The sequence below is a fragment of the Zingiber officinale genome, chromosome 2A (assembly GCF_018446385.1).
Source record: "Zingiber officinale cultivar Zhangliang chromosome 2A, Zo_v1.1, whole genome shotgun sequence".
NCBI classification, from domain to species: Eukaryota; Viridiplantae; Streptophyta; class Magnoliopsida; order Zingiberales; family Zingiberaceae; genus Zingiber; species Zingiber officinale.
Genome location: NC_055988.1, coordinates 163,047,389 through 163,068,940, shown reverse-complemented (window position 1 = coordinate 163,068,940; position 21,552 = coordinate 163,047,389). Strand labels below are relative to the sequence as shown.

The 21,552-nt window shown below is 38.5% G+C and overlaps 2 protein-coding genes and 1 non-coding gene across 3 annotated transcripts; 2 read left to right on the top strand and 1 right to left on the bottom strand.

The window, feature by feature from the left end:
- Nucleotides 1-2,967: 2,967 nt before the first annotated feature.
- LOC122044200 lies at nucleotides 2,968-3,860 on the bottom strand. The gene is made up of 3 exons (XM_042604730.1): nucleotides 3,546-3,860; nucleotides 3,360-3,467; nucleotides 2,968-3,279 (listed from the first exon to the last, which is right to left on the bottom strand). The coding sequence occupies exons 1-3, from the start codon at nucleotides 3,858-3,860 to the stop codon at nucleotides 2,968-2,970; spliced, it is 735 nt and encodes a 244-aa protein (XP_042460664.1).
- A 4,435-nt stretch (nucleotides 3,861-8,295) lies between these two features.
- Nucleotides 8,296-9,504, top strand: LOC122044199 (uncharacterized mitochondrial protein AtMg00810-like). Its single transcript, XM_042604729.1, has one exon. The coding sequence runs from the start codon at nucleotides 8,296-8,298 to the stop codon at nucleotides 9,502-9,504; it is 1,209 nt and encodes a 402-aa protein (XP_042460663.1).
- Nucleotides 9,505-15,254: 5,750 nt separating this feature from the next.
- On the top strand, nucleotides 15,255-15,360 carry LOC122044600. Its single transcript, XR_006129632.1, has one exon. It is a non-coding gene; the product is annotated as a small nucleolar RNA R71 (small nucleolar RNA).
- Nucleotides 15,361-21,552: the final 6,192 nt, after the last annotated feature.

The window sequence follows — 21,552 nt, the reverse complement described above, 5'->3', positions numbered from 1 at the left end:
CGTAAAATGATTCATATAGTCAACCCCACCTAGTGGGATAAGACTTGATTGTTATTATTGTTATTGTTATTATGACATACAGACTTGGTCAACTTGGCATTCCCTTCTTGATTAGCTTGCATAGCCTTCTTGATATGTCAAACCAAGTGGTCAGAACCACCTAGCTGATCAACTAGCCTAGATGGTAACTGTTGGATCACTTGACCCAACTTACTATCCTAGCCCATCTAGCTTGTTGTCCCAATTGGTATGCTCAAATCGACTCAATTGTGCAACCCACTTGACTACTGACCATCCAACCTATTTGACTCACACCCGACCTACTAACTTGCTCAGTTGGCTGGCCTAGTTCGTCATGTTTGTCCAACTAGGGTGGTCCAAATCACCTAGCTCGACCAACTCAGATGGTTTGAATTGCTTAACCACTTGGTTGCTTGGCATGATTAACCCATGTAGCTTAATTGACTTGACCAGCCACTCAGATCCCTTGATCACTCAATCAACCCATTTCTTTAAATCGTCATTCCTACACTGCTCGATTAGTCCAACCATATTAAGTTGATGCTCATGAGTTCAATGTTGAAGCTTGTCAACAAGTTTAAATATCTGTAAGTCTGAAGCTCATGAAACTAGCTAACCAACTTGCATGAATGTTTATTATTTGCTAATCACTATTCCAAAGGCTAGTAGCCGTCCGTGATTTACCTCCTCCGTGTTGACCTTGGGACGGGTTTACGAGGGTGCTGGGGGCAAACATATTCACCTTTTGCCACAATGAATGTTTATTATTTCTTAAAGAATCACATATGAAAATATTTTCTTGAGCTTGAGGGAATTGTGTAATTTAGATGGAACTAAAATAGTGGTTTATAGAGATGCGTCGACTATTCAATTTTTCATAAAGTTTAAAATATTTATTCTCTATATATAATTAGTGATCTCAATTTTTCAATCCAAGTAATCAAAGTTGAAAATTGCACTGAAGGGTATGATGAATGTCAAACTTTCTCAATTCATGACAACACAAGCTGCACTAAAAAAAAAACTACATAAAAAGGAACATTAAGTCATTGTAGATGTGGCCATGGAGATCATGCGTCTAGCGGCTCAAAAGATAGATCCGTTATCTTACTAGCCCCCTAGTGCCGACCCATGTGTCTAGTGGCTCAAAGGGCTGATGTAAGGTGGACTTGAAAGGCATGGTGATCAGATGACATGAAGCAAGCTTGAGGACTTTGGTTCATCTTATAGACTATAGATATGGCACAAGGTGGACTCTAAGACAACTTGGAATGAGGTAGACTTGAAGACACAAAGGATTAAATGACATGAAGCAAACTCAAGGAGTAAGGTCATCCAATAAGCGGGAGACTTAATAAGGGGGACTTTAGGGCGAGAAGTATTTGGTGATTGAAGATGCATAAGAGTATGAGAGATTTTGGAATGTAAGTCAAGTAACACACTAATTGAATTGGAAAATAAGAAGAAAATATTTGATGAAAATTTGGTTGACATAGATAATTATTAGTGTCTTATTGGAAAACTCATCTATCTCTCACATACACATCCAAATATTGCCTTTACAATGAGCCTAGTAAGTCAATATATGCACTCACCATATCAAGGTAATTTGAATGCAATATACATAATCTTGAGATATTTGAAAAAAAAAAACTCCCGAAAAAGGCTTGTTCTTTGCAAAAATTGAGGATAGAAGAGTGTGTATAGTGATGCAGATTGTACATGATCAATTGATGATAGAAAATCAACTTCTTGGTATTGCACAATAGTGTGAGGAAATTTAGTGACATGGCATAGCAAAAAAAAAGAATCTGTGGTTGCCAGAAGTAGTGTTGGAGCAGAATCTATGTCTCATGGAATTTGTGATCTCATCTGGACAAAAAGAATGATGTAACACTTGAAAATTTAGGTTGAAAGTGCTATGCTACTTCATTGATAATAAGTCAACTATTAATATAGCTCACAATCCAGTTCATCATGACTAAACGAAACATGTAGAAGTTGATCACTATTTCATTAGAGAAAAGGTGGCCGGATGAAGGCATTATCAATATTGAATATATTCCTATGTCTCATCTTCTTATAAAAGGATTATCTAAACAAGCTCAAAAATTTCTTGAAGGCAAGCTTGGTCTCATCAACATCTACAACCAAGATTAAGGGGGAGTGTAGAAAATAATCAAATTTTACCTTATGTTGAGTCAATCAAATCATGGGTGAAAAATGATATAATTAATTAAATTGATTGGATTGAGAATAATTTATTTTTGGTAGAATAGTTTTCTTTTATTCTTTCTTTGTTTATTAATTCTGATAGTATAAAAGTGTATATTGTATTCATGAATGAGATGATCAAGTGAGAATTTTTCACATAGGCATATGGATGCTAGGAAGACTAATAAAAACTTAGGATGAATCATTAGAGTGCTAAGGTCTTACATTATCTATAAGGGAACTAAGGAGTATGTATGAGCTTATATCTATTAAGTGCATTTGAATTCAACCAAGTGCTCATTAAAGAATATAAATCCATCTCTACACTAATTAGAAGAGACTATTCCAGTATGGGAGAATGCTTGAGAAGTGTGAGATGGCAAAGATAAAGTCTATGAATACGATCGATGTTCTTCTAGATGTCTTTCAGGTTTCCTAAAGAAGCTAGCTTTTGGGTTTCCAAGGTATGCTTTCTTGATGGTCGTAAGAACAACCATGCATGCATGCATGCAATTGGACAACATGTCCTAATCGATAGCATTCCGGCCATGCGCTTTCAACTTACTGTATTTATCTTCCTCTATATATATCCATGAGATCACTCCAGGGGATGTGGTGGTTCCACATTTATGCAATTGGACAACCTCTTCAATATAATGATTTAAACTTGGAATAACATAGATTTACATTGTAGCTAGTCGTCAAAGTGACGATCAGGAGCACCGAGAAGAGTTAGAAAACATTGCCAAACTGGCTGGTAAGGGAGCCCTTGAGGTTAGAAAACAACCGAAAGAGAGAATACTGCCGGAGGTTGTAGACCTCGTACCACGAATTGAGAACGGCATCATGCTTATCGGTGCCTGAGAACGCCAACTGTATGCCTATCCTGCAGTCGATGGAACCACCCTGCGACGTGCAGCTCGACGTCTTGATCGCGCAGTCTTGGCCGTGGAGGCAAACGAAGGACTCGTTCTCAGAACACTGGCTGCAGCCATCTTTCTTCCAGTACAGGTTCACGAGCGTGCCCTCCTGGAACTCGAGGACCTGAGCGAAATGTCTCAGTGATCGATATGCGTCAACGTTTACGTACGTTTCCAATTTCCAAAGGGATCGAACGAGCATACCAGCGTGAAGCCGGTCACCACGAACGAGCTATTGCCGACGAAAGTAGGGAAAGAACGCGCTGCATATTTCCTGCCGGAAAATGCAACCATGTATCCGCCGCCGCTTATCTGAACAAGGCGGCGATCCGATACATTTTATCGTATGAATCTGTTTGTCCGTTAAACTAAGGATCTAATTATATTTACCAAGGTGTTGGTGCTGACGTTGACGGTGAGGAGGGAGATCTCGTCGACCTTGGGGCGGAAGACGGCGAGCTGGGCGCCGTTGGAGGAGAGGGGGAGACGGCTGTCGCAGGGAGAGAGCTGCACGTCGTTGGAGAAGAAGGACTCGCGGCCGGAGAAGGCGATGCCGAAGGTGAAACCATCCCATCGCTGGATCTTGGCGTCGTCGCAGGGGGTGAGCACTTCGTTGTGGGCGTCCGCCTTCGCCGTTCCTGCGACCACCAGCGCCACCACTAGGTGCAGCATCCACGGCGCCGCAGTTCGCATTGCTCCGGCCATCTCTTTTGCCAGTTGATCGGACGATGGACGAGGAAGTAGCTTACATACGCTGCTATTTCGGGCGCTGAACCATAAATGTGCGATTACATCCACTAACTCACTCAAATTATAGGAGAGTGATTTTGGATTTAGACACGTTTGCTTTCCTAAAATCAGCTACATTAAGATCATTATTATAGTAATTATTTTTTAGTAATATTTTGAATATTCTTAAAAAATTATTTTAGAAATAAAATAGATAAATGCAGATCAGATCCATCTATAATTTAATATATGAAATATCATATATTTTTTTATAATACATGTACACAATCTTTCGGCTCAACTAGTCTGGAAGATGGGTGAATTTCCCTTGATGGTTCATCGGATAAATCTTGAAACACGAGTAGTTCGATAATCTAGCAACCTATGCGATCTAACATTGGATGAGATAATGATTATCCTACACAATATTGAATCCAATCCAAAGAAGAATATCAAAAAATAGGAAAATAAATGACACTCAACAAATATTATTAATTCAAAAAAAAAAACTTTTGATGTCTCTGATTTAGGTTTAATCATAAAAGAATAGAAACTTTCAGGTTCACATCACTCCTTGCAATTTGACTGTTCATAATCAAATCATCAACATCATTATGTCCATTAGTTAAATTTGATCTTTCTTCCGGCTGTAATGTCTAACATCCTAATGGTAAGCCTCCTTCAAATGTATCACTTTTTCTCTCAAATTGAGAATTCACTTTGTTAAGGACGTCCATGCATAAACCTTGGACACTTTGTTTAATGGTCTATGGACCTAATACACAGTTTCTAGAATTTTCCATACGAGTGATGGGAATCAATGTGCCTGGAGCTCCCATAAAATCAGCAATGCATTCACTTCCACAATCAACTTTAATGGAGTTCACAGCTCCTTCATCCGTACCAGTATAGCAACTAGCCTTCACAAGTTTACATGTCAGGTTTACCTGATCAGTTAGAACCTTAAAGAGCAAGGCTCTGTGACGTGATACTCCAATCTCAAGTCAGCCAAGAGGAAAAACATTAGTGTTCAAAGCATCCCGCATTTCACAACTCTTGCGCGTCCACCTTCTTTGTATAACAATAGCATCATCAGCTGGACCGCCCATATTGCAAACAACAAGATCTACAATCTTTTGAACCAACCCACTAGCCAATAAACCATGCTCTTCTAGTTTGCTTGCCATAAGAATAGAAGCTACTTGTTTATCAAGTTGTTGAAGTGTATAGTCAAATGTCCAGTTCACAGAATGACTTCATAATCAATTTTATCTGAAATAGAGATATTGCTTGTGTTGAAAAAATATAAACTAGATTAACTAAGTATTTAATATTGTGTGCATGAATATTAGAGGTCTTTTGGAGGATTCATGAATGACTCTTTGGATGATGCATGTATATCATTTAATATTTGTTCATGTATTTATATAGATACATCTTGGGTATACCCTATAAATATCCTATAGATTTAACAATTTAGACATGAAGAAAATATGAAGAAGTAGTTTCCTCCTATTTTGAGTGTTATAGTTTTTTAGTTTTTGCTCTTCATCTTCTAACAAAGTGGTGTCAGAGCCACCATTTGTGTTTGGAGACAAAGCTTGAAGAAGATGTCGAATGGAACCTCATTTGTTGTTCCATCTCTCACCAAGGAAAATTATGATAATTGGTGCATAAGAATGAAGGCTTTGCTTGGATCATATGAAGCTTGGGATCCTGTGGAGAATGACGTTGATGAAAATGTAGCATCCGCCAAGAAGAAGGACCAAAAGGCGCTCACCCTCATCCATCAAAGTTTGGATGAAAAGATGTTCGAGAAAGTTGTTGCGGCAACTACTTCCAAGCAAGCATGGGAAACTCTTCAAGCTTCATTTAAAGGTGTTGATAAAGTGAAGAAGGTATGTCTCCAAACATTGAGAGGAGAGTTTGAATCTCTACGCATGAAGGATTCCGAATCCATTTCAGATTATTTTTCAAGAGTATTGGCTATCACTAATCAATTGAAAAGATATGGAGATGATATTAAAGATGATCGAATTGTTGGAAAAATTTTGAGATCTTTGGATCCAAAATTTAATTATATCGTGGTTGCCATCGAAGAGTCTAAAGATCTAGACACCATGACCGTTGATGAACTTGCCGGATCTTTACAAGCACATGAAGAAAGATTGATAAAACCGGTTCAAGAATCGGTTGAACAAGCTTTGAAAGCAAAGCTATCATTGAAGGACGTATTCCAAGGAACATCCCAAAGAGGCCGCGGACGTGAAGGATCTCGAGGGCAAGGCCAAGGTCGAGGTCGTGGTCATGGAAGAGGTGGACGAGGTGACAAAAATATCTCATATAATAATGAGAGGAGTCAAAACTTCAATCAAAGAAGAAGTCATGGAGGCCATCAAATGAGGTATGACAAATCTGAAGTTGAGTGTTTTACTTGTCATCGTCTTGGCCACTATTCTTGGGAATGTAGAAATAATATGGAGGAGACAAATAATTTTGCGGAGTGTAATGACGCAAAAGAAGATTTGGGTCCTACTTTGCTTCTAGCTTGCAAAAATGATCAAGATGAGAATCAGAGCACATGGTATCTTGATTCCGGTGCAAGTAACCACATTTGCGGAAGGAGAAATTTGTTCGTGGAACTTGATGAATCAACCGATGGAGATATAACTTTTGGCGACTCTTCGAAAGTTCAAGTGAAAGGAAAAGGTACGATTTTGATTCGTTCAAAAGATGGAAGTCATCAATTAATTTCCAATGTATTTTATGTGCCGACTATGAAAAGTAACATTTTGAGTTTGGTCCAATTATTGGAAAAGAATTATGATATTCACCTAAAAGATAAATACTTGACATTGAAAGATGAAAGTGGAAGATTGCTTGCTAAGGTGCCCATGACAAAGAACCGAATATTTTTGCTAAATATTCAAAGTGATGTTCCTATGTGTTTGAAATCTTGTTTCAAAGATTCATCTTGGCTATGGCACATGAGATTTGGGCATTTGAACTTCGATGGGCTGAAAATGATGAGCAAAGGAAGAATGGTGAAAGGATTGCCTTCTATAAACCATCCTAATCAACTTTGTGAAGGATGTCTTCTTGGCAAGCAAGCGAGAAAAGGTTTTCCCAAGGAGTCTTTAACAAGGGCTCAACATCCATTGGAGTTGATACACTCGGATGTGTGCGGACCAATCAAGCCATCATCACTTGGTGAGAATAATTACTTTGTGCTTTTCATTGATGACTATTCTCAGAAAACTTGGGTGTATTTTTTGAAGGCAAAATCGGAGGTGTTTGGAACCTTCAAAAGGTTTAAATTAATGGTGGAGAAACATAGTGGCTATCAAATCAAAGCTCTTCGGTCTGATAGAGGTGGAGAATTCACATCTAATGAATTCAAGGTTTTCTGTGAAGAAAATGGCATTCATCGAACCATGACGACTCCATACTCACCACAACAAAATGGAGTAGCAGAGAGGAAGAACCGAACTATTTTCAACATGGTAAGGAGTATGTTAAAGAGTAAGAATATGCCAAATAAATATTGGGCCGAAGCTGTCTCTTGTGCAGTATACTTGATAAATCGGTGTCACACCAAAAGTGTTCATGGTATGACACCTCAAGAAGCTTGGAGTGGATACAAGCCAAGTGTTTCGCACTTGAGGATTTTTGGAAGCATTGCCTACACACATGTTCATGATGAGAAAAGAACAAAGCTTGATGATAAAAGTGCAAAGTATCTCTTCATCGGCTATGATCAAAGCTCTAAAGGGTACAAGTTGTATAATCCAATCAATGGGAAGATTGTCATAAGCAGAGATGTGGAGTTCGATGAAGCAGGTGTTTGGGAGTGGAGTACTACAAAGAAAGAGAGGGGATATAGTTCTTTCCTTGACGATGATGAGGGGGAAGAAGGCATGGCACCACCTAATATTCGACCACCAACACCACCGCCACAAGATTCACAAACAAATGAAGCAAGCTCAAGTGAAGGGCCTCAAAGATTCAGAAGTTTGAGTGACATTTATGATGCCACTGAAGAGGTAAATGTTGGTGATTTTACTCAATTTTGCTTACTAGCAGAAACTGAGCCTATAAGTTATGATGATGCCGCTCATGATAAAAAATGGAGAAATGCCATGAATGAAGAAAACAAGGCAATTACAAAGAATGATACATGGGAGCTAGTATCATTACCGAATGGAAAGAACACAATTGGTGTGAAGTGGGTGTACAAATAAAGAGAAATGCGCAAGGCGAGGTTGAAAAATACAAAGCAAGATTGGTTGCCAAGGGGTACAAGCAAAAGGCCGGAATTGACTATGATGAGGTATTTGCACCTGTTGCTCGTCTTGAAACAATTCGGTTGATCATTTCTATTACAGCTCAAAACTGTTGGAGAATCCATCAAATGGATGTAAAATCCGTATTTTTGAATGGAGACTTAGAGAAAGAAGTCTATATTGATCAACCTTTGGGTTATGTAGTGCCTAACGAAGAAAATAAAGTGCTAAAATTGAAGAAGGCTCTCTATGGCTTGAAGCAAGCCCCTCGTGCTTGGAATAGCAGAATTGATAAATATTTTCAAGCAAATGGGTTTATCAAGTGTCCACATGAACATGCTCTCTATGCAAGGAATGATAAAAATGGTGATATGTTACTTGTTTGCTTGTATGTGGATGACTTAATTTTTATAGGGAACAATCCAAAGATGTTTGAAGATTTCAAGAGAGCTATGACAAAGGAGTTTGAGATGACGGATATTGGCATAATGTCCTACTATCTTGGGATTGAAGTGAAGCAACGAGATGATGGCATATTTATTTCTCAAGAAAGATATGCTAAAGAAATTCTCAAGAAATTTGATATGAATAATTGTAAGCCGGTCGGGACACCCGTGGAGTGTGGAATCAAGCCACACAAGAATCAAGATGGTGAAAAAGTTGATCCAACTTTATTCAAGAGTCTTGTTGGAAGCTTGAGGTATTTAACCTGTACTAGACCGGATATTCTTTCTGGTGTTGGACTTGTGTGTCGTTACATGGAAGCTCCTACTACTTCACATTTGAAAATTGCCAAAAGAATTCTTCGTTACATCAAAGGTACAATTAATTATGGTATCTTGTATGCTTTCTCGGACAACTTTATGCTTGTTGGCTATTGTGATAGTGATTGGGCCGGTGATATTGATAGTCGAAAAAGTACTACTGGGTTTGTTTTCTTTATGGGAAATTCAGCTTTTACTTGGAATTCTAAGAAGCAACCTATTGTGACTCTTTCTACTTGTGAGGCGGAGTATGTAGCTGCTACTTCTTGTGTTTGCCATGCTATTTGGCTAAGGAGTTTGTTAAAAGAATTGAATCTATCACAAGAAGATCCAACGGAGATTTATGTTGATAATAAATCTGCAATTGCATTGGCCAAGAATCCGGTGTTTCATGAAAGAAGCAAGCATATTGATACAAGGTATCATTTTATTCGAGATTGTATATCGAAGGAAGAAGTGAAGCTTGAATACGTGAAGTCACAAGATCAAGTTGCCGATATCTTCACGAAACCGTTGAAATTTGATGATTTCAAGAAGCTACGTTTTTTACTTGGAGTAATAAATCTAGTTTAAGAGGGGATGTTGAAAAAATATAAACTAGATTAATTAAGTATTTAATATTGTGTGCATGAATATTAGAGGTCTTTTGGAGGATTCATGAATGACTCTTTGGATGATGCATGTATATCATTTAATATTAGTTCATGTATTTATGTAGATACATCTTGGGTATACCCTATAAATATCCTATAGATTTAACAATTTAGACATGAAGAAAATATGAAGAAGTAGTTTCCTCCTATTTTGAGTGTTATAGTTTTTTAGTTTTTGCTCTTCATCTTCTAACAGCTTGGAGATCCACCGGAGAGGGCATCTTTTCAACAACTAAAGTTGATGCATTATGTTCTTCAACTGGTACTTGACTCCCTTCTAAGACTTCTCCATTGCACTTTTTCTTTCATCATCTAATATCCTTTCAACTTCATCATCTAGTATCCCCACCCCAGTCCTAGGTCATTAACGTTTTGTTGGCTCGTCTCATTATGCGCAGGATTATTGAGGAGTTCTTCTGGATCTGCAGGAGTTCTTCTTCATCAGAAACCATCATTCACTGGAGCCATGTACCACCTTGCAGATTTCAGACAGGATCAAATTTAACACCGTCTATGGGAATTCTTCACTTGGATCTGACGCTACGAGAGGGAGGAAGCTGGAAAACATAACACTATAACTATGACATAAGAAGATCTGGAGTTACTCATTAACGCTAGAGTGCAAAAATTATTACAGCAACAACAGCAAGTCAATACTGGTGGTACATTGCCCATAGCTCCAAATCAGGTGATATCAACAACTACTTATCCAAGGGAGAGAAGGGGGGGAGGAAGAGGATCTTGCTTGTTTGCTTCCTACTCCTCTCTCCCTAGTTCGAGGTCCTCAAGTATTTCTTCGCACACCTTTGGAGCAAGGAGGATGAAGGGAAATTCCACAAAAATTTTCTAGAGAAGTGCCTATACGAGACAAACGCAAAGGGAATATTGTAGCCAGTGATAGTTCTTCGGAGAGGATTGTCATTTTATTTTCTCAACGAGTGCTGGATGATCCTCTAACGAAGCATTATCAAATATCGGAGAATATTCTGGGACAACTGATCTAGAACATCATCTGCTTAAATTAAAAAATGTGGCTCTCCTGCAGCAGTTTACTGACAGTGTTAAATGTCGGATGCTCTTTACTACCTTTGGAGGATCAACTCAAAGGTGGTTCAAACGATTACTAGATAATCCTATTCCCCCATTTTAAGGATTTTCACAAGGTATTTTTTTATCACTTTTGCAGTAATCGGTGATATCACAAGATGTTAACGATCCACAAGTGTACGGATTCGTCGTCAGTAATAAAGAAAGATATCGTATCCACAGGGACTGGTTATAACCACTAAAAATATCTCAACACGAATTAGCTAAACAATAATTTAATTGATTTATAAAAACTAAGTGCAACTATGAAAAGTAAGCATAGAAATAAAAGCATAGAAACAAGAATACGGGCTATGATAAAAGGATGTTCTAGGAGTTTTGGTTTCTTTGTAATATTATTCAATGTAAATGATCTACCAAATCTTATTCCTGAATTGTCCTTCATTTACAGAAGATTGTCGATTCTCTCTTGCAATAGACAACCGGCCTAGAACTAAAATCTTTATCTAATGTGATCAATTAGGAATGATTCCTATGATGTCCTTAAACGGGCTTGCCTGTCACGTGCGTCCCTTAGATAATCAACATAGAAATTTATTATTTCTCAACCATATCAAGATATAAAAGATTAATGCATACAATCTATCCTATCCCCTTGAATGACCTTATTTCACCTTCAAGATTATCCCTCAATCGTCCTTACATGGGTTTGTCTGTCACGTACGCCCCTCGGATAATCGAATGAGGAATTACCTCTACAAGATTCACAAGATACTCAAACATTTAATCAAGTATGGTAGTTAAGTCCAATCACAACAATCCACACAAGATCAAATAGATACAAACAAGACAAAATCATAGAAATAGAAAATTGGCAAATCCATAAGAGTTTATATCAAATCATATTACAAATACTCCCTCCATCCTAGAACAAGGAGATCTAATCCATAAAACAAGAAAAGAAACCCAAAGACAAGAAGATCACAAGCATTTTGATCCCAAAATCCAAGAAGAGAAAGGGAAGAAAAGCTTATCTACGATGAAGAACAGTCTTCAGATCCAATCCTCGTTCTCGGAGTCGATTCGTTGAAGATCTGCCCTTAGATCGTCAAACAGTCCCTCCAAGAAGGTAGGGAATCACCCAAATCTTGTTTTCTCCCAAAAGGGAGAACTCCCCCTTCAAATGATGAAAGAAGCCCTTATATAGAGCAGAGATTTTGGGTGCCACACGACCCCGAGACCCGGCCGTGTGTGAGACACGACCTAGGTCATTCTCTTCATTGCCAATCTCACACGGTCGTGTGATGCACACGACTATGACATGTTCTGCCACTTCCAACCTTGCACGGCCATGAAGATCTACATGACCCGTGCTGCCTCCTGTTCTGGAACTCATGCACGATCGTGTCTGGGACACGACCAAGGCTTGTTTGGCTTCTAGGACAATTGCACGGCCGTGTAGAGCTATACGACCGTGTACTGCTTTGGCTTTGGAAGGCTTGCAAATTGGCATGGCCATGTGATGCACACACGGTCGTGATCTTCTCCTTTTCTGCAGCAACTACACAGGTGATCTTCACCACACGACCTGGATATTGCCCTGCTCTGCCAATGCTGCATGGGTGAGCATCACCACACGACCTAGGCCACTCTCCCAGACATGGTCGTGTGGCACTCCAAGATGGTGTCTTCCTCCTTTCGTTAGCTTGCAGATTTGGCCTCGATTATAAATTCTTCTCCAAATACGACTCCTGTGTATAGAAATTGCACAAAAGTAGATCTCCGAATAAAAAGAGTAAATATGTTAAAAGCAAAGTTGGAAGTACGAAAATGCATAGATAAAGCATGCGTAAAATACGTGAATGTGCGTCAAAATATGCTAAACAAGTGTATACAATCTACGCATATCACACCCCCAGACTTAAACTTTTGCTTGTCCTCAAGCAAAATGTCAGAATCTTAATTCATATGCTCTACAATGCATTCATAATCCCTAATGTACTTTCCTAACTCTATCAAAAAGTTTCATTAGCAAGCATGATCATGGGAACAAGTCAAGTATGGCTCAAGCATAAGTCTCTTGTGCACAGTGTAAAAAGTAACCCAAACTTTTCAAGTTTCAATCTATGTTCTAGTCAAGTCATCATCCAGATGAGTTCCTAATGTTTCCGGTGATAGACACTTACCTACCACACACTTGGTTTATATTTCTCAACCAACCCAAGGTCTCAAAGGTGTGCTCAATCTCAAGAGAAGCTAAGCAGTCATTTCCCCAGTAACCTAACTCGGCCTTAAAGGGGTGACTTACTAAATTTCACTCACGATAACTATTTTTTATATCCTTATTCACCTTTTTTCACTTTTTTTATATAAGTATTTGCATTGTGAAAAACTTATTTACAAATGTACTTTTAGCACAAATGTTAGGATATTTTGATTTTTCCAAATGAGCTTACATGATTTGAGCATCATCCAATAACTAAAATGAAGTTTGAGAAATCATCATGGAAATCAAGTACTAAACAAACAAGATGAATCATGACTATTTCAATGATATCAACTATCCAAGCTCAAGTATAGTGAAGGTAAGATCCTTAAGGTCAAGCCAAATTTCAAACTTATCTCCATATGATACTTAGCTTATTTCATGCTACTCAAAATAGAAAAAAGAAATACACTAAGCATACTACTAGTATCATTTAAAACATTATGAATCAAGATATAAACGTGCTAACATTTTTACTAAAAGACAAGAAAGCATATAAGTGAAGTTTGATGTTCTCAAGATGTATGCCATAAAAAATCAAAACAAAATGCAAGACATAAGCAAAAACAAAAACAAACAAAAAAAATCAAATGCATCTAACGCATCCCCCCAGGCTTAAACTTTTCATTATCCCAATAAAAACTGAAAACAATGCAAAGGAGATTAAAAGTAAGAGAAATTACCAAATGATGCATGCCAAATGCCCATGTCATTAACTTCTTCATCATATAGTTGCACTCCTCCTAATCTTTGAGTCCTATAGAAGAAGATTGACAACAAAAATTAAGTAGAGGATACATGTTTATTATAAAGAACTAAAGACATAAAGAAAACAAGGAAAATGAACTTGGGGTGCCTCCCAAGAAGTGCTTGTTTAAGGTCATTAGCTCGACCACCTCATTAAATTCATTGAAATCTCGCTCTTGGAGGGGTAAGATATTTCAACACCCTCCTACCGAGAGCTCTTATTATGAAGGGAGCTTCTAATATAGGAATTACAAAATGAAGTATTGCTCTCTCCATCTTCGTCTTCTTTGAAGTTCTTTCAGGTGGTCGAAGACGGTTCAGTGTGAGCTTCCAATAATTAGCCCAAGTGAAATCTACACATGCAAAGAAAATACAAATCTCCCATAAACATATTAGATAAGACAGAGTCATAACCATATTAAGATAAGCAGAATAAGAAATAAAAACTGAATCACATCCAACAAAGTCAATGATAGGTACCTCTATAAAATTTTTCAAAAGATCACAAGAAATACTAACCTTACTTTGCTGAGAAATACCTGAAATTTTTAAATATGTAGATGTGACTTCCTCTGAATCAAATGATGATTCTAGCTCTGGCTCAGGTGTTGATGATATCAATGATGGTGATTCTTGAGACTCTGCTAGCTCTGCAAAAGTCCCTACACATTGTTCCACAACATGATCAATTCTGACAACCTCCAAGGGTTTTGTGAACAAAGGTGGTGATCCTTGAGATGCTGCTTCCACAACACAACTCCCTACATATTCTTCCATATCATCATCATCAACACATATATCAAAAAATAAACCAACATCTATATCCTCAATAGGAGAATCAATAACAAGAGGATCAATAACTTCACTTGCAGTTTTAAATTGATCTACCACATCACATTCATCATCTGAAAATTTAATGTCACTATAACACCCTATAAAATTTGAAGGCAGATCTGAAAACTTATTTACCATTGCATTATCAATAAAATCATCATATGAAGAGCCCTCATCTTCATATACATTAAAAAATCTGCACTCAACCATATTTGTGTCACAGGATTTGCCAAAGTCTTTATTTTCATTGACCCCCACTAACCTTTGTGGAAAAATAACCCTTAGTGAAGGTCCTGGGAAAGATTGAACTTCCTTTTTCCCAAATTCCCTTTGAGTTTTTGGAGGAGGTCCAACTTGCTTATCTAGTATTGGTGTGATCAATAACCCAACATCGACACACTTTTCACTAGATCTTGTATGCAAAAGAGGGAGATCTCCTTTAAACCATTTTGAAATAATACTTTCAATATTTGCCCCCAAATGTTTGAACTCCCTATTCTGTGACTTGTGATTCTTAAGACTCATAGATGGTTGAGTTAGAATTTGTTTGACAGGCTCTATAGCATTTATGACTTGCACTTCATGAATGTTTGAGGGGAATTTCATCCAACTTATGTTCGACCATTCATGGAGGTTCAATGTCACTTGATCAATTAACATATATGTTTCATCTACACTTTTGTCCATAAAAGATCCTCCAGCTGATGAATCCAATAAACTCTTGTCTGCAAAAAAAATTTCCCCCATAGAATATGTGCAGAATCAACCATTTTTCAAAACCATGATGAGGGCACTGTCTTTGAAGAATCTTGAATCTATCACATGCTTCAAATAATAATTCTCCATATGCCTGAGCAAAATTTGTTATGTAATTCCTTATATACACTGTTCTGCTTGGAGGGAAAAAATGATTCAGAAATTGCTTCTCCAATTGCTCCCAATATGTGATACTTTGAGGATGGAGAGAACATAATCAAGTCTTTACTTTATCCTTGATACTGAAAGGAAATGTCATCAATCGAACTGCATCTGCTAACACTCCTTCACATTTCACCATATCACAAATCTCTAAAAATGTTTCAAGATGCAGATAAGGACTTTCTGATACTTCTCCTCCAAATTTGTGACCTTGTATCATGGAAAATAACTCTAAGTCTAGTTGGAAACTTTCTGCTTCAATTTGAGGTTGCACAATGGGAGATAAAAATCTTGCAGAAAAGGGTATAGAAAAATTTTTCATGGGTCTGCTTGACATGTTAGTGCTCATGAATATTCAAGAAAAAATTATTAGAAGGAAAAAATTTTTGAAGAATCAAAGACAAGAAATAAAATACAATATGAAAAGCAAGAAAGAAAATGCAAAATTTAAATTGCAAGAAAGAAAGTGCATAATGAAAACAAAAAAAACAAAAGGAAAGAATAATTCATATGCTAATCAACTAATGTATTTATAAGTTCTTGTAATTCTTGACGCCTTTACGAAGTTTGATCTTCTCATACACAAGAACAATATTGCAAGATATGTTTACAAAAGAAAAGTAGAGAAAAATTTAAATCAAAAGAAAAACAGAGAAAAGCTAGACTATAATGCTAGAAATCAAGAATGTAGAATTAGAATTGCAACAAAATATATTGTCAAGATTTTAGGTACCACACGACTCCTAGACCCGGCCGTGTGTGAGACACGACCTAGGTCATTCTCTTCACTAGCCATCTCACACGGCCGTGTGATGCACATGACCATGACATGTTCTGCCACTGCCAACCTTGCACGGCCGTGTAGATCTACACGGCCCGTGCTGCCTCCTGTTCTGGAACTCATGCATGACCATGTCTGGGACACGACCAGGGCTTGTTTGGCTTCTGGGAAAATTGCACGGTCGTGTAGAGCTACACGGCCATTTATTGCTTTGGCTCTGGAAGGCTTGCAAATTGGCATAGTCGTGACCTTCTCCTTATCTACAGCAACTACACGGGTGATCATCACCACACGGCCTAGACATTGCCCTGCTCTGCCAATGTTGCATGGGTGAGCATCACCACATGGCCTAGGTCACTCTCCCAGACATGGCCATGTGACACTCAAAAAGTAGGAGGTATAGATTCAAGTTGGCTGATCGGAAGCTATTGTTCATGTGCCATTAGATCTGGAACCAAAATTGAAAGCCGACTTGATACAATGTTTAATACGTAATAATGATGTATTCACTTGGATCCCCAAGGAGATAACAGGAGTATCTCCTATAGTCATGGAGTATGTGCTTCATGTGTATCCTGATGCCCGATCGGTCAAACAGAGGAAGCGGGATTTCGGTGCCGATCAAAATAAAATCATCAAGGAAAAGGTGGATAAATTATTAGAAGTTGGTTACACTCAAGAAGTTCAATTCCCTAGTTAGTTGACTAATGTTGTCTTGGTCTCCAAGCCTGGGAACAAATGGTGAGTGTGTATAGACTTCTAGGATCTTAATAAAGCTTGCCCAAAGGATTATTATCCCTTGCCTCACATCGATCAGGTGGTGGATTCTACTGCTGGGTGCGAGTTTATATGTATGCTAGATGGTTATCAGGGATATCATCAAGTTCCACTTGCCAAGGAGGATCAAGAAAAGGTTAGTTTATAACTGTCGTACTTATTGCTATAATATTATGCCTTCCAAACTAAAGAATGCAGGGGTCACCTATCATAATCTTATGAATAAGGTTTTTCAGAAGTAGATTGGAAGGAATATGGAGGTTTATCTAGATGATATTCTTATTAAATCTCTAAAAGCCTCAGATTTATGTGCGGACATAGAAGAAACCTGTGGAACTCTAAGACGATATGGACTTAAGCTCAACCCTTACAAATATTTATTTGAAACTAAAAGTGGAAAATTCTTAGGATACATGGTGACCAAGTGAGGGATAGAAGCTAATCCCAGCAAAGTGCAAACGCTTCAAGATATGGCTCCACCACACAACATGAAGGAGGCGCAGAGGTTGACCGGTCGGATCACTGTTCTATTATGCTTTATCTCCTGATCGACCGATCGAAGTCTTCCTTTCTTCAAGATACTCCGTCGGGCTATTAAGTTCCAATGGGATGAAGATTGTGACAAGGTATTTGAAGAATTAAAAAATTATTTGTTTACTCTGCCTATATTAGCTAAACCAATAGTGGAAGAGACTTTGTGGATTTATTTATTGGCTAATGAGCATGTTGTTGGCTCAGTTTTGGTAAGATAAGTGGAAAAAGAATAGCAACCTGTGTATTTTTTAAGTTATTTATTAAAAGGAGCTGAGTGTCGTTACATCGTACTCGAGAAATTGGCTTACAAATTGATTCTGGCCGCGCGGAGATTATGTCCTTACTTTTTATCACACCTAATCATAGTACTAACTAACTAACAGTACTTTAGGTTGAGTGCTCATTAACCTAGAAGCATTTGGGTGACTTATTAAATGGACAACTAAACTTAGTGAATATGATATACAGTATCAACCCTGAGCGACAATCAAAGCTCAAACCTTAGCCGATTTTATAACAGAAATACAAGGTCTAGAAAAAGAAGAGACTTGGAAAATATATGTTGATGGGTCTTCTACCCAGCAAGGCGGTGGAATAGGAATTCTTCATATATCACCAAGGGAAGATTGAATGCAACTATCTGTTCGATTAAATTATAGAGCTACTAATAATGAGACAGAATATAAGGTGTTCATAGCAGGATTACAAAGCTGCAAGGCATATAGGAGTTACTCAGGTTCTGATTTATTCTGATTCTCAGTTGGCAGCACAACAACTAACAGGTAATTATGAAATTAGTAGTGAGAGACTCAAATTATATGTAGAAGCATTTAATAAGTTGAAGGTTGGATTCCAAGAAGTAAGTATAGAGAAGATTGCTCGATCAAATTATCAAGTAGCAGATGAATTAACTAAATTAACTTCCTCTATAATACCTTGGAGTTTAGACAGCCGGTGGAACAAACAGTGTTGGTGTCTTGTATTGAGCGACAAGCTGATATGGAGATACAAGGTGATTGGAGGGCATCAATCATCATGTTTTTATAGCAAGGTATCTTGCCAGCTGAGGGGGAGCAAGCACGTGTATTTAAGCAGAGAGCTAGTTGATATACTATAGCAGGGTATCAATTATATAAAAGGGCTTTTCTAGTCCCCTACTCAGTAGGTGATTGGAGGGCTTTAATTACCTAGTGTATTATGAGAATACCGTATGATCCCTCGAGAATCAACAAGGATAACCCCATTTCATTTAGTATATGGTGGTGAAGTAGTAGTCCCAATTGAAATTGGAGTTGAATATGATCGGAGGCGTTTGTATAATGAAGATAATTCAGAGTGACGACTTATGGAGCTCGATCTGGTAGAGGAAGTGCGGGACAAGGTAGAAACTCAGCTTATATCCTACTATCAGAGAATGAGGCAAAATTATAACAAAAGGATTATTCCCAGGTTCTTTCAAGTAGGTGATTTAGTTTGGAAGCGCATCAAACCAATTGGGGATGTTAACAAATTATAGCCGCAATGGGGAGGACCTTACAAAGTGATATAAAAACTTACTTCAGGCTTATATTATCTCCAAGATGTAGATGGAAGAAATCTTGAACGACCTTGGAGTGCTAACCATTTACAGCCTTATCAAACATAACAAGAATGCCTCTGATCCATGTACACATAGTGTTTAGTTCTCTGGTGTAATTAATAGAAAGCATGAATGCTAGTATGAGGAAATATACACACTTTCTTGAACAAATATATTGTTAAACCTTCATTTAGTCGATCGGAGACCTTAAGGGGTGATCGGGCAGGCTCCCTTAAGGGGAATCGGAGACTTTAAACCTTTATGCAGTCGATCAGGTAACTTAAGGGGTGACCAAATAGGGAATCAGAGACTTTAAACTTTCATTTAGTCGATCGGGGACCTTAAGGGGTGATTGGATAGGCTCCCTTAAGGGGAACCAGAGACTTTAAACCTTCATTTAGTCGATTAGAGACCTTAAGGGGTGATCAGACATGCTCCCTTAAGGGGAACTAGAGACTTTAAACCTTCATTTAGTCAATCAGAGATCTTAAGCGGTGATTGAATAGGCTCCCTTAAGGGGAATCGGAGACTTTAAACCTTCGATTAATCGATCAAGGACCTTAAGGGGTGATCGTACAGGCTCCCTTAAGGGGAATCTGAGACTTTAAACTTTCATTTAGTCAATTGGGGACCTTAAGGGGTGACCATACAGGCTCCCTTAAGGAGAACCGAAGACTGTAAACCTTTATCTAGTCGATCGGGGACTTTAAGGGGTGATCGGACAGGCTCCCTTAAGGAGAACTAGAGACTTTAAACCTTTAGTTTGTCGATCGGAGACTTTAAGGGGTGACTAGACAGACTCTCTTAAGGGGAATTGAAGACTTTTAACCTTCATGCAGTCAATCAAGGCCTTAAGTGGTGACCAGACAAGCTCCCTTAAGGGGAACCAGAGACTTTAAATTTTCATTTAGTCGATCGGAGATCTTAAGAGGTGACCAGACAGGTTCCCTTAAGGGGAACCGGAGACTTTAAACCTTCATTTAGTCTATCAAGGACCTTAAGAGGTGACGTGATAGGTTCCCTTAAGGGGAACTGGAAACTCTAAACCTTCAGTTAGTCAATCAAGGACCTTGAGGGGTGACCGAGCAAGCTCCTCTAAGGGGAATCAGAGACTTTAAACCCTTAATGAGTTAATCAAAGCATATGAATTGTGAGTATTAGGGGAAATGGAGACTTTAAACCTTCATGCAATCGATCAGGGACCTTAAGGGGTGATCGGACATGCTCTCTTAAGGGGAACCAGAGACTTTAAATCTTCATGCAATCGATCAGGGATCTTAAGGGCTACCGGATAGGAAACTGAAGACTTTAAATCTTCATTTAGTCGATCAGGGACCTTAAGGGATGATCAGGCAGGCTCTCTTAAGGGAAATCGGAGACTTTAAACCTTCATTTAGTCGATCGGGTACTTTAAGGGGTGACCGGATAAACTCCCTTAAGGGGAACCAGAGACTTAAATCTTCATTTAGTCGATCAAAGACCTTAAGGAGTGACCATATAGACTCCCTTAAGGTGAACCAGAGACTTTAAACCTTCAGTTAGTCAATCGAGGACCTTAAGGGGTGATCGGACAGGCTCCCTTAAGAGGAACTAGAGACTTTAAACCTTTATTTAGTTGATTGGGGACCTTAAGAGGTGACCGGACATGCTCCCTTAAGGAGAACTGGAGACTTTAAACTTTTATTTAGTTGATCGAGGACCTTAAGGGGTGACCAGATAGACTTCTTTAAGGGGAACAGGAGAATTTAAACCTTTAGTTAGTCAATCGAGGACCTTAAGGGGTGACCGGACATGCTCCCTTAAGGGGAACCGGAGACTTTAAACCTTCATGCAATTGATCGGGGACCTTAAGGGGTGGCCGGGCAGGCTCCCTTAAGGCGATCCGGAGACTTTAAACCTTCATTTAGTCGATCAAAGACCTTAAGGGGTAACCAGATAGGCTCCCTTAAGGAGAACCGGAGACTTTAAATTTTTATCTAGTTGATCGGAAACCTTAAGGGGTGATCGGACAGACTCCCTTAAGGGCATCCAGAGACTCTAAACCTTCAGTTAGTCGATCGGGGACCTTGAGGGATGACCGGGCAGACTCCTTTAAGGGGAACTGGAGACTTTAAACCCTCAACGAGTTAATCAAAGCATATGAATTGTGAGTATTAAATTTGTCTCACTTCGTTCTGTGGTATAAGGTCGATCAGTTCATCATGTATAGTTATCTCATTCGGGAATATATTCTCGACCAGCTTATTAGACAGGTCGAGGACCCTTTATACGAGCAGGGCATTCGGCCCATCAAAGAAACTCGAAGGTCACTAGGAAGAATTCATTCAGCATTATAACTATAAGGTCTACTTCTTTTAATTATAATTTCTTTATGAGATTTTTTACAAGATATATGTGGCGAATATATTGAAGAAGTTAATTTATATGGATACTTGGGTGGTTTCGAAGACATTGGAAGCTACATAAGGAAAGATAGGTAATTGTA

Excerpts from the sequence above, each read along its gene's own strand:
- LOC122044200 (XM_042604730.1), bottom strand. The coding sequence starts at position 3,860 with ATGGCCGGAGCAATGCGAACTGCGGCGCCGTGGATGCTGCACCTAGTG. Across the intron at positions 3,468-3,545 it reads ACGTCAGCACCAACACCTTG|ATAAGCGGCGGCGGATACAT; the intron begins GTAAATATAATT and ends CGCCTTGTTCAG. Across the intron at positions 3,280-3,359 it reads TGGTGACCGGCTTCACGCTG|GTCCTCGAGTTCCAGGAGGG; the intron begins GTATGCTCGTTC and ends CATTTCGCTCAG.
- LOC122044199 (XM_042604729.1), top strand. The coding sequence starts at position 8,296 with ATGGATGTAAAATCCGTATTTTTGAATGGAGACTTAGAGAAAGAAGTC.